We start from the raw sequence: 13,513 nt of genomic DNA, 5'->3' as shown, positions 1-13,513 counted from the left end.
TCAATCCACAGTTATACCTTTTTGGGACAGTCTTATCTCCCGCCAAATCATAGTCCTGTCTTTGTAATATTTTTGGCGGGCAGAAATCTCTGCAGGGGCGCTTTGTCTTACAACGAGAGCCGGTGATAGCTTAACTGGCCTTCCTGGCCGATAATGTCTTTACTTTGTCACCGTAACTCGGTTCGTATATTGATCGGTCTGGAGATTGCCCTTGATGGCTGTTAAACGGTTTTTCCTTTGTACAGTAAATGGGTTTAAGTGTTCATTCAAATGTCCGCCCATTTCTTGATGGGCCCCATCCTGTTACCTGAAACTGTCCTGTACTTAGAATCCAATTAATATGTATGCTCAGTTCCCTGAGTTTCGTTTTCCCGATACTGGCTTTCGCGGGCTTACTGTCCTCAATCCACAAGCCTGTCTGGCTTGCAGTAACAGAAATCAAATGGTCCCAGAAACTGATCACGAGGTCCGGCGGCCATTTTGTATGCCCTTTTTATCAAAGGTTTTTCTGTACAAGCTTCTTTTGGTCAATAAAACTGTCTTATTAACCCTGTTTTGTTGTGTGATTAAGTTACTGAAAATTTCGAATCTTACACCGCACCTTGAGTATTGTGTGCAGTTTTGGTCGCCTTATCTGAGGAAAGATGTTCTTGCCATGGAGGGAGTGCAGCGGAGATTCATCAGGCTGATACCTGGGATGGCAGGAATGACGTACGAGGAGAGATTGGGTCGATTGGACTTGTACTCGCTGGAGTTTAGAAGAATGAGAGGGGATCTCATTGAAACTTATAAAATTCTGTCAGGACTAGACAGATTAGATGCAGGAAGGATGTTCCCGATGGTCGGGGAGTCCAGAACCAGGGGTCACAGCCTAAGGATAAGGGGTAAGCCATTTAGGACTGAGATGAGGAGGAATTTCTTCACCCAGAGAGTGGTGAACCTGTGAAATTCTCTACCACAGAGGGCAGTGGAGGCCAGTTCATTAAATATATTCAAGAAGGAGTTGGATATATTTCTTAAGGCTAAAGGGATCAAGGGATATGGGGAGAAGGCAGGGACAGGGTACTGAATTTGGATGATCAGCCATGATCTCATTGAATGGCAGAGCAGGCTCGAGGGGCCGAATGGCCTACTCCTGCTCCTATCTTCTATGTTTCTATGTTTCTCTGTTTGGAAAATAAGGATGAGAATTTTAAACTTGACGTGTTGCCAGACCAGAAGTCAATGTAGGTCAGCAAGCACAGGGATGATGGGTGAACAGGACTTGTTGCGAGTTAAGATATGGGCAGAAGAGATTTGGATGAGCTGAAGTTTATGGAGGGTGGAAGATGGGCAGGAGATCATTTGAATAGTCGAGTCTGCAGGTAACAGAGGCATGGATGAGGGTTTCAGCAGCAGATGGGGAAGCAGGGATGGAGATGGGCGATGTTTGGTATGAAGAATGAGGAGAAGCAATATAAACTAAATGATACAATTTTAACGGGGGTGCAGGAACAGAGAGACCTGGGAGTGTCTGCACACAAATCTTTGCAGGTGGTAGGACAAGTTGAGAAGGCTATTAAAGAACCATATGGGGTCCTAAGCTTTATAAATAGAGGCATTGAGTACAAAAGCAAGGAAGTTAGGCTAAACCTTTCTGAAACACCGGTTAGGCCTCAGCTGGAGTATTTTGTTCCATTCTGGGCACCACACTTTAGGAATGATGTCATGGCCTTGGAGAGGATGCAGAAGAGATTTACTGGAATGGTACCAGAGATGAGGGACTTCAGTTATGTGGAGAGACTGGAGAAGCTGGGGTTGTTCTCCTTAGAGCAGAGAAGGTTGAGAGGAGATTTGGTAGAGGTGTTCAAAATCATGAAGGGTTTTGACAGAGTAAATAAGGAGAAAGTGTTTCCAGTGGTGGAAGGGTCGGTTTCCAGAGGAGACAGATTTAATGTGATTGGTCAAATGAAGCAGAGGCGACATGAGAATTGTTTTTACGCAGCGAGTTGTTGTGATCTGGAATGCGCTGCCTGAAAGGATGAACATGATTCAGTCCCGGATGTGATTAACAGCAGCAACAACAGCAGAATCCAACCCCATCAGTCACTTGTGAACTCGCTGGTGTTTCAGCAGGGTGGATGACTGAGTGAATCCCTTCCCACATACGGAGCAGGTGAACGGCCTCTCCCTAGTGTGAATGCATTGATGAGATTCCAGCTCAGACGGATAATTGAATCCCTTCCCACAGTCCCCACATTTTTGTGGTTTCTCCATGGTGCGGGTGTCCTTGTGTCTCTCCAGGTTGGACGATCAGTTGAAGCCTCGTCCACACACAGAACACGTGTACGGTTTCTCCCCGCTGTGAATGGTGCGATGTTTTTTCAGGCTGTGTAACTGGTTAAAGCTCTTTCCACAGTCAGTGCTCTGAAACACTCTCACTCGGGTGTGTCTCGATGCTTTTCCGCTCGCACTGATCATAGAATCATAGAAAGTTACAGCACGGAGGGAGGCCATTTCGGTCCATCGTGTCCGCGCCGGCCAACAAAGAGCTTCCGACCTATAGGGTGCGAGCGGGGTGGGGCTGGAAGAGCGAGCCGGCGGTGGGTCCTCCAACCAATCGGGGAGCCCGAGGGGCGGGACTAGCACCGGCTGATTGTCTGATCCGCAGGGCAGCGAGTTTCTCCAGTCCCTTGTTCAGGGCCCGGGGTCAGGGGAGGCCACAGACAGAACAGACAAACATTTCTCCTTTCACATTCAAAGGCCGATGATATTCAGGTCCTGATGAATGGAGTGACTCTGTCAGATCTTGATGTGATGTTTGGTTTGAGTTTGCGGTGTGTAAATGCTGCCCTTCTCACAGCCTGTAAAAGGAGTTTACAAAAGTCATCACTGTGAGTCCAGGATAGGAATTGACAAGATTCTCTCCTCCTGGTTCCTGGCCAAGAGGGCCGCGCATGCTCAGCTCACACTGCCTGGGTGATTGATGGGAGCTCCGGACCAATAGGAAGATGGGGCGGGGCTGGAGGACCGAGCTGGCTGGAGTGTGTGAGGGGCGGGGCTTGCACCACCTAGTGGGCGAGGCTCCGCCCCGAGTTCCCTCATTGGCTGAAACTCTGCATCATTTTCAAACCTGATTTCTCTCAAACTCCAGGAGAAAGCTGGGCCTTTCTGTTGTGGCTTTAAACAGATGAAACCCTGTGGGGTGGAGCAAACATTGCAACATTTGGTGGTGAAATGGATTCATTCAGGACAGACAGCAGGGATTATTTCAGGAAATAACACAGTGTAGTGAGAAAGGAACTGCAGTGGATGTTGTGGAGGTGAATTGTCCAAAGGTGTTTGATAAGGTGCCGGACAGGAGGCTTGTTGATCAAATTAAGGCTCACGGTGTTAAAGGGAGTGGGGCAGCGTGGATAGGAAGTTGGGTAAAGGGCAGAAAACAGAGAGTAGTGGTTAATGGAACAGAAGAACATAACAAATAGGAGCAGGAGGAGGCCATTTGGCCCCTCGAGCCTGCCCCGCCATTCAATGAGATCATGGCTGATCTGATATAACAACAGAAAATGCTGGAAAAACTCAGCAGGTCAGGCAACATCCATGGAGAGAAATTTGAGTTGATGTTTCGGGTCGAACCCTTCTTCAAAACTGGAAAGAAAAGAAACTAGATCGAAGGCAGGGCTGCGATCGGACCAAAGAATAAAAGAAACAAAAGAAGTAAAAGAGATTAGAAGCTAGACGAGATGGTAATAGGCTGAGATTAGGTGTAAAGTGTACTGGCTGGGCAAGAGATAGCTGCCAGGTGTGAGAGAGAAACAAAAGCAAAGTTCCTCCATTCAGTCCGCAAGGGTGACCCCGAGCTTCCGGTCGCCTGTCATTTTAATTCACCGCTCCATTCCCACTCAGACCTCACCATCCTCGGCCTCTTGTATTGTTCCACGGAAGCTCAACGTAAACTCGAGGAACAGCACCTCATCTTCCGATTAGGCACTCTGCAGCCTTCCAGACTCAATATCGAGTTCAACAATTTCAGATCATAACCTCAGCCCCTATTTCATTTTTTCTTGTAATTTTTCCACTCCTTTTCCCCCCCACCCCCCCCCCCCCCCCGTTGCTTTTGTTTCTCTCTCACACCTGGCAGCTATCTCTTGCCCAGCCAGTACACTTTACACCTAATCTCAGCCTATTACCATCTCGTCTAGCTTCTAATCTCTTTTGCTTCTTTTGTTTCTTTTATTCTTTTGTCCGATCGCAGCCCTGCCTTCGATCTAGTTCCTTTTCTTTCCAGTTTTGAAGAAGGGTTCGACCCGAAACGTCAACTCAAATTTCTCTCCATGGATGTTGCCTGACCTGCTGAGTTTTTCCAGCATTTTCTGTTGTTATTTCGGATTTCCAACATCTGCAGTATTTTGCTATCATGGCTGATCTGATCTTGGCCTCAACTCCACTTTCCTGTCCGCTCCCCATAACCCTTGATTCGCCTGTTTTTCAAAAATCTGTCTATCTCTGCCTTGAATATATTCAATGACCCAGCCTCCACAGCTCTCTGGGGCAGAGAATTCCAAAGATTCACGGCCCTCTAAGAGAAGAAATTCCCCCTCATCTCAGTTCTAAAAGGGCGACCCCTTATTCTGAAACTCTGCCCCCTAGTTCTAGATACCCCCACCAGGGGAAACATCCTCTCAGCATCTACCCTGTGAATCCCCCTCAGAATCTTATATGTTTCAATAAGATCACCTCTCATTCTTCTAAACTCCAATGAGTATAGGCCCAACCTGCTCAACCTTTCTTCATAAGTCAACCCCTTAAACTCAGGAATCAACTTAGTGAACCATCACAATGATGTGTTGGCCTTTGTAGCGAGAGGATTCGAGTACAGGAACAAGGATGTCTTGCTGCAGTTGTACAGGGCCTTGGTGAGACGACACCTTGAGTATTGTGTGCAGTTTTGGTCGCCTTATCTGAGGAAGGATGTTCTTGCCATGGAGGGAGTGCAGCGAAGATTCACCAGACTGATACCTGGGATGGCAGGAATGACGTATGAGGAGAGATTGGGTCGATTGGGCTTATACTCACTGGAGTTTAGAAGAACGAGAGGGGATCTCATCGAAACTTATAAAATTCTAACAGGACTAGACAGACTAGATGCAGGAAGGATGTTCCCGATGGCCGGGAAGTCCAGAACCAGGGGTCACGGTCTAAGGATAAGGGGTAAGCCATTTAGGACTGAGATGAGGAGGAATTTCTTCACCCAGAGAGTGGTGAACCTGTGGAATTCTCTACCACAGAAGGCAGTTGAGGACAATTCATTAAATATATTCAAGAAGGAGTTAGATATATTTCTTAAGGCTAAAGGGATTTAGGGATATGGGGAGAAGGCAGGGACAGGGTACTGAGTTTGGATGATCAGCCATGATCTCATTGAATGGCGGAGCAGGCTCGAGGGGCTGAATGGCCTACTCCTGCTCCTATCTTCTATGTTTCTATCTCTGAACTGCCTGCAATGCAAGTATATCCCTCCTTAAATAAGGAGACCACAACTGTACGCAGTACTCCAGGTGTGGTACAGTTACACAGAAACATAGAAGATAGGAGCAGGAGTAGGCCATTCAATGAGATCATGGCTGATCATCCAAATTCAGTACCCCGTTCCTGCCTTCTCCCCATATCCCTTGATCCCTTTAGCCTTAAGAAATATATCCAACTCCTTCTTGAATATATTTAGTGAATTGGCCTCCACTGCCTTCTGTGGTAGAGAATTCCACAGGTTCACCACTCTCTGGGTGAAGAAATTCCTCCTCATCTCAGTCATAAATGGCTTACCCCTTATCCTTAGATTATGACCCCCAGTTCTGAAATCCCCGGCCATCAGAAACATCCTTCCTGCATCTAGTCTGTCCAGGCCTGACAGAATTTTATAGGTTTCGATGAGATCCCCTCTCAATCTTCTAAACTCCAGTGAGTATAAGCACAATCGACACAATCTCTCCTCGTACGTCATTCCTGCCATCCCAGGTATCAGCCTGGTGAATCTTCGCTGCACTCCTTCCATGGCAAGAATATCCTTCCTCAGATAAGGCGACCAAAACTGCACACAATACTCAAGGTGCAGTCTCAGCAAGGCCCTGTACAACTGCAGCAAGACATCCTTGTTCCTGTACTCGAACCCTCTTGCTACGAAGGCCAACATACCATTTGCCTTCTTAACCACCTGTTGCACCTACATGCTTACCTTCAGCGACTGGTGCACAAGGACACCCAGGTCTCGTTGCACTTCCCTTTCTCCCAATCTATTGCCATTCAAATAATAATCTGCCTTCCTGTTTATGCCACCAAAGTGGATAAGCTCACATTTAGCCACATTATAGTGCATTTGCCATGTTTCTGCCCAATCACCCAACTTGTCGAAATCGTACTGGAGTTTCACAACATCCTCCTCACAGCATACCCTCCCACCCAGCTTTGTGTCATCTGCAAATTTGGAGATACTACATCCAATTCCCTCGTCCAGATCATTAATATATATTGTGAACAGCTGGGGTCCTAGGACTGATCCTTGCAGTACCCCACTAGTCACTACCTGCCACTCAGAAAATGACCCATTTATTCCAACTCTTTCCTTTCAATCTGCCAACCAGTTCTCTATCCAAGTCAATACCTTGCCCCCAATCCCATGTGCCTTAATTTTACAAGCTAATCTCTTATGCGGGACCTTATCGAAAGCCTTCTGAAAGTCCAAATACACCACATCAACTGGTTCTCCCTTATCTATTTTACCAGTTACATCCTCAAAAAATTCCAGTAGATTAGTCAAGCACGATTTACCTTTTGTAAATCCATGTTGACTTTGTCCGATCCTGTCACTGCTTTCCAAGTGCTCTGCTGTTACATCTTTTATAATGGACTCTAGCATTTTCCCCACTACCAATGTCGGGCTTACCGGTCTATAATTCCCCGCTTTTTCTCTACCACCTTTTTTGAATTATGGGGTAACATTAGCTACCCTCCAATCCATGGGTACTGTTCTAGAGTCTATCGAGTTCTGGAAGATGACCAGCAATGCATCTACTATCTCCAGGGCCACTTCCTTAAGTATCCTAGGATGTAGATTATCAGGCCCTGGGGATTTATCGGCCTTCAATCCCTTCAACTTCCCCAACACTATTTCCCTACAAATACTGATTTCTTTCAGTTCCTCCCCCTCATTAGTCCCTATGTTCCCCGACATCTCTGGGAGGTTATTTGTGTCCTCCTTTGTGAAGACAGAACCAAAATATGTATTTAATTGGTCTGCCATTTCTTTGTTCCCCATTATAAATTCCCCTGATTCTGACTGCAAGGGACCTATGCTTGACTTCACCAATCTTTTTCTCTTCACATATCTATAAAAGCTTTTACAGTCAGTTTTTATGTTCCCTGCAAGCTTACTTTCATAATCTATTTTCCCCCTCTTAATTAATCCCTTTGTCCTCCTTTGCGGAATCCTAAACTGCTCCCAATCCTCAGGTTTGCTGCTTTTTTTGGCCAATTTATATGCCCTCTCTTTGGATCTTATGTTATGCTTAATTTCCCTTGTTAGCCACGATTGAGTCACCTTTTTTGATTTATTTTTTATGCCAAACTGGGATAAGCAAATTCTGTAGTACATCCATGTGATCTTTGAATGTTTGTCATTGCCTATCCACCGTCAACCCTTTGAGTGACATTACCCAATCAATCCTACCCAACTCGCGTCTCATACCATCATAGTTCCCTTTATTTAAATGCAGGACCCTAGTCTCTGAGTCAACTAGTTCCCCCTCCATCTTGATGAAGAATTCGATCATATTATGATCGCTCTGACCCAAGGGGCCTCGCACAAGATTGCTAATGAATCCTTTCTCATTACATAATACCCAGTCTAAGATGGCCTGATCCCTAGTTGGTTCCTCGACATATTGGTCCAGGAAACCATCCCGTATACACTCCAGGAATTCCTCCTCCACAGTATTGTTACTAATTTGGTTAGCCCAATCTATATGTAGATTAAAGTCACCCATGATGACTGCTGTGCCCTTATTGCACGCGTCTCTAATTTCCTTTTTAATGCCATCCCCAACCTCTGCATTACTGTTTGGGGGTCTATACACCACTCCCACTAATGTTTTCTGCCCTTTGGTGTTTCTCAGTTCTACCCATACAGATTCCACATCATCAGGGCTAATATCTTTCCTTACAATTGTGTTAATCCCCTCTTTAACCAGCAATGCTACCCCACCTCCTTTTCCTTTTTGCCTATCTTTCCTCTATATTGAATACCCCTGGATGTTGAGTTCCCAGCCTTGGTCCCCCTGGAGCCATGTTTCCGTAATTCCAATCATATCATATTTGTTTACCTCTATTTGTTGTAGCAAGACTTTCCTGCATTTATACTCCATCACCCTTGCAATAAAGGCCAATATTCCACTTGCCTTCCGAATTACTTGCTGTACCTGCAAGCTAACTTTCTGTGTTTCATGTACGAGGACCCCCAGATCCTTCTGTACCGCAGCGTTCTGTAGTCTCGCTCCATTTAAATAATATTTTGCTTTTTTATTCTTCCAACCAATGTGGATACCTCACATTTCCCCACATTATCGTCCATCTGATGTTCTTCAGACTGGTGGATGTAAACAGTGGTGTCCCCCGGGGTCAGTGTGGGGCCATTGCTCTTCTCAATATAGAGAAATGATCAGGGCTTGGGTTTATGGGGCACAAGTGCAACATTTCCAGATGAGACCAAAAAAGGGACCATGGCCAACTGTGACGTGGACTGTCAGTGACTTCACTGAATACACAGGTTAGTAAATGGGGCAGGTAGATATCAGATCAAATGTAACACAGAGAAATGTGAGGTGATAGATTTTGGGAGGAAGAAAATAGTAGGAAAAGTATATTAAATGGAAAAAGTTTAAAAGGAGCCGAGGAGTGGAACAGTAAAGAGGTGTAAGATTCTAGCTAACGCCTTGTCTTATTAATTAGCAGGATCGATAGTCTGGTGTCAGCATCTTTAACACCTCATTAAGAAATATAAGATGAGCAGATTCTCTGTCCTCTACCGTACCTTATATTGATCCATCAATCAGAGTAAACATACAAGTCCCGCGTGTCCACAGTAACTTACACAAAGTCTGCCCGCTGGATCGAACCTCGGGCGCCCTGAGCTTGATCTCCGGTGTCTCCAGTCCCGACTGCCCCCTTACATCAGGATCCCCTCACTTTTATACCCTGCAGTGATCCATCTCTGGCACCGGACTCTGGGTTTTGGCAGGAAGTGAGGAAAAGACAGCTGGAATTTCTCTAATCTGTGGTTTACAAGGACACATTCCCTGGTTCCCAGCAGTTACTTTTCTTCAGTAATTTTTTCATTATCCCTAAACTACCCTGCCTGCTGTTAATAATGTTATTTCTTATAGTTTCACAATTATAGGTATAAACATCACACATTATAATCTAATGTATTTTATTACTCACTTTGGTTAATAACGGCAAACCCTGTTCTTTCCCCTGATCTGATTACAGATTCCAACCAGTCGATTCAGTGAATGGAATGTCTTATCAGTGTTGCCATGGCAACCTGTGCAGTGAAACGCCTGTTTGAGTTTCTAACTCAGACTAAACTTCTCTTTCCCACAATACACATTATATCAGACACTTTATGTTTGACTCTAGTGGAATCAAGGGATATGTGGATAGTGCAGGAAAGTGGAGTTGAGGTCGAAGATCAGCCATGATCTCATTGAATGGCGGAGCAGGCTCGAGGGGCCGTATGGCCAACTCCTGCCCCTAATTCTTATGTTCTGAAGCTGACCACTGTGCGTTTTTATTCATTCACAGGATGTGGGCATCGCCAGCAAGGCCAGTATTTATTGCCCATCTCTAATTGCCCTCGAAGGTGGTGGTGAGCCGCCTTCTGAATACAACTGAGTGACTCGCTGGGCCATTTCAGAGGGCAGTTTAGAGTCAACCACATTGCTGTGGGTCTGGAGTCACCAATAGGCCAGACCGGGTAAGGACGGCAGATTTCCTGCCCTAAAGGACATCAGTGAACCAGATGGGTTTTTACACAATCCGATAGTTTCATGGTCACCATCACTGATACAAACTTTTCATTCCAGATTTATTTAATGTTGTACTTTGTCATTTTCTGGTGAATGAAACATCTTTAAAATCTGAGACAGTGCGTTGTGAAACAAAGAGCCTTGTGTCCAATAAGGGGAATAAGTCCCCTCTGAGTCAGAAGGTTGTGGGTTCTAGTCCCACTCCAGGGACTTGAGCACATAAAGCTAGACTGACACTCCAGTGCAGTGCTGAGGGAATGCTGCACTGTCAGAAGTGTAATCTTTCGGCGCAGACGTTAAACCGAGGCCCTGTCTGCTCTCTCAGGTGGACGTAAAAGATCCCATGGCACTATTTCAAAGAAGAGCAGGGGAGTTATCCCCAGTGTCCTGGCAGCACGGTGGCATAGTGGTTAGCACCGTTACCTCACAGCGCCAGGGACCCGGGTTCAAATCCAGCCTCGGGTGACTGTCTGTGTGGAGTTTGCACATTCTCCCCGTGTTTGTGTGGGTTTTCTCCGGGTGCTCCGGTTTCCTCCCACAGTCCAAAGATGTGTGGGTTAGGTTGATTGGCCATGATAAAAAAAAAATTAAAAATTGGCCCTTAGTGTTAGGGGGGGATTAAATATGTGGGGTTACAGGGTTACGGGGATAGGGCTTGGGTGGGATGGCAGTCGGTGTGGGGACCGGGTGCTAGGGTTTGGATGATCAGCTATGATCTCGTTGAATGGCGGAGAAGGCTCGAAGGGCCGAATGGCCTACTTCTGTTCCTAGTTTCTATGTTTCTATACACAGCTTCAGAAAATCAATACACTCACAGCACAGGCCCAGCATTACAATTATACACAGCTTCAGAAAATCAATACACTCACAGCACAGGCCCAGCATTACAATTATACACAGCTTCAGAAAATCAATACACTCACAGCACAGGCCCAGCATTACAATTATACACAGCTTCAGAAAATCAATACACTCACAGCACAGGCCCAGCATTACAATTATACACAGCTTCAGAAAATCAATACACTCACAGCACAGGCCCAGCATTACAATTATACACAGCTTCAGAAAATCAATACACTCACAGCGCAGGCCCACCATTACATTTATACACAGCTTCAGAAAATAATCACTGAACTGAAATAGTTTATTATTCAGTTCAACAAATAGAGTGGCTGATTAGCACGGGTTAGATACAGTTCTATACTCACTGGTTCTCCTCTCTCTCCTCCCCTGAAGGTGCTGACTCTGGCTGGGTTCAATTCTACACTCACTGGTTCCCCTCCCTCTCCTCCCCTGAAGGTGCTGACTCTGGCTGGATTCAGTTCTACCTCTCCTCCCCTGAAGGTGCTGACTCTGGATGGGTTCAGTTCTACACTCACTGGGTCTCCTCCCTCTCCTCCCCTGAAGGCGCTGACTCTGGCTGGGTTCAGTTCTACACTCACTCGTTCCCCTCCCTCTCTTCCCCTGAAGGTGCTGACTCTGGCTGGGTTCAGTTCTACACTCACTGGTTCCCCTCTCTCTCCTCCCCTGAAGGTGCTGACTCTGGCTGGGTTCAGTTCTACACTCACTGGTTCCTCTCCCTCTCCTCCCCTGAAGGTGTTAACTCTGGCTGTGTTCAGTTCTACACTCACTGGTTCCTCTCCCTCTCCTGAATATTCAGTTTTAGATTCGGGCCTGGGGCAGTACTCGGTGTTTGTAAAGCCCGTGTCCTCCCTGGATCCCAGGGCTCGGTGAAAGTTAATGACAGATATAGGGCAAAGGCAGCTATAAGGAGTTTGCTCACAGATCAGCCATGATCTCATTGAATGGCGGAACAGATTTGAGGGGCTAAATAGCCTCCTCCTGTTCTTATAACTGACAGAATGAACATGATTCTGTCCTGGATGTGATTAACAGCAGCAATAACAGCAGAATCCAACCCCTGCAGTCACTTGTGAACTTGCTGGTGTTTCAGCATATTGCATAATCGATTGAATCCCTTCCCACACTCAAAGCAGATGAACGGCCTCTCCTCAGTGTGAACTCGCTGGTGTGTCAGCAGGTTGGATGACTGAGTGAATCTCTTCCCACACACGGAGCAGGTGAATGGCCTCTCCCCAGTGTGAACTCGCTGGTGTATCAGAAGCTCAGATGAACGAGTGAATCCCTTCCCACACACGGAGCAGGTGAACGGCCTCTCCCCGGTGTGAACTCGCTGGTGTATCAGAAGCTCGGATGACTGAGCGAATCCCTTCCCACACTCAGAGCAGCTGAATGGCCTCTCCCCGGTGTGAACTCGCTGGTGTCTCTGAAGGACTGATAACAGAGTGAATCCCTTCCCACACTCAGAGCAGGAGAACGGCCTCTCCCCAGTGTGAACTCGCTGGTGTGTCAGAAGGTGGGATGGCCAATTGAATCCCTTCCCACACTCAGAGCAGGAGAACGGCCTCTCCCCAGTGTGAACTCGCTGGTGTATCTCGAGGCTGGATGACTGAGTGAATCCCTTCCCACACGTGGAGCAAGTAAACAGCCTCTCCCCAGTGTGAATACGTTGGTGTGTCAGCAGTTTGTTTCTGTTTTTAAAACTCTTCTCACAGTCAGAACATTTAAAAGGTCTCTCATCTGTGTGAATACCCTGGTGGTTCAGCAGGTTGGATAAAGTAGTGAATCCCTTCCCACATTCAATGCAGGTGAACGGCCTCTCCCCGGTGTGAACTCTCAGGTGTATCTGGAGGTTGGACGACTGAGTGAATCCCTTCCCACACACGGAGCAGGTGAACGGTCTCTCCGTGGTGTGAACTCTCAGGTGTAACTGGAGACTGGATGACTGAGGGAATCCCTTTCCACACACAGAGCAGATGAACGGCCTCTCCCCGGTGTGACTGCGTCGATGAGTTTCCAGCTCAGACGGGTAATTGAATCCCTTCCCACAGTCCCCACATTTCCATGGTTTCTCCATGGTGCGGCTGTCCTTGTGTCTCTCCAAGTTGGACGATCGGTTGAAGCCTCGTCCACACACAGAACACGTGTACGGTTTCTCCCCGCTGTCAACGGTGTGATGTTTTTCAGGCTGTGTAACTGGTTAAAGCTCTTTCCACAGTCAGTGCACTGGAACACTCTCACTCGGGTGTGTGTGTCTCGGTGCTTTTCCAATCACACTGATGTTTGAAATCTTTTCCCACAGACAGAACAGACAAACATTTCTCCTTCCACATTCAAAGGCTGATGATATTCAGGTCCTGATAAAGCAAGTGACTCAGTCAGATCTTGATGTGATGTCTGGTTTGAGTTTCCTGCCTGCAAATCCTCCCATTCTAATATCCTGAAAAAGGAGTTTATATAGAATTATATAGAATATACAGCACAGGCCATTTGGCCCAACTAGTCTGTGCTGTGTGTTCATACACCACACAAGTGTCCTCCCACTCCATCGACCTCATCTCAGCCTTTCAGCATATGTTTCTATTCCATTC

At 46.6% G+C, this 13,513-nt stretch overlaps 1 protein-coding gene across 2 annotated transcripts; it reads right to left on the bottom strand.

Annotated features, from left to right (window-relative positions):
* Positions 1-2,085: 2,085 nt before the first annotated feature.
* Positions 2,086-13,203, bottom strand: LOC147118824 (uncharacterized). Of its 2 annotated transcripts, XM_085984627.1 has the most exons (3): positions 12,908-13,203; positions 12,068-12,823; positions 2,086-2,164 (listed from the first exon to the last, which is right to left on the bottom strand). In XM_085984627.1, exons 1-3 carry the CDS (start codon positions 12,997-12,999, stop codon positions 2,086-2,088), a joined length of 927 nt encoding a protein of 308 aa, XP_085840753.1. In that variant the 5' UTR covers positions 13,000-13,203. The 2 variants fall into 2 exon arrangements, with proteins under 2 accessions (XP_085840753.1, XP_085840752.1); XM_085984626.1 differs by lacking the exon at positions 2,086-2,164 and having other exon boundaries at positions 11,663-13,203.
* Positions 13,204-13,513: the final 310 nt, after the last annotated feature.

This window comes from Somniosus microcephalus, chromosome 4 (assembly GCF_052327205.1).
Source record: "Somniosus microcephalus isolate GS21.2 chromosome 4, FLI_Smic_1.0, whole genome shotgun sequence".
Classification (NCBI taxonomy): Eukaryota; Metazoa; Chordata; class Chondrichthyes; order Squaliformes; family Somniosidae; genus Somniosus; species Somniosus microcephalus.
The sequence above is the reverse complement of the archived record's forward strand: the minus strand, read 5'-3'. Positions and strand labels throughout refer to the sequence as shown.

What these genes read in the sequence shown, in the direction of transcription:
- LOC147118824 (XM_085984626.1), bottom strand. Translation starts at nt 12,999, where the DNA reads ATGGAGAAACCATGGAAATGTGGGGACTGTGGGAAGGGATTCAATTAC.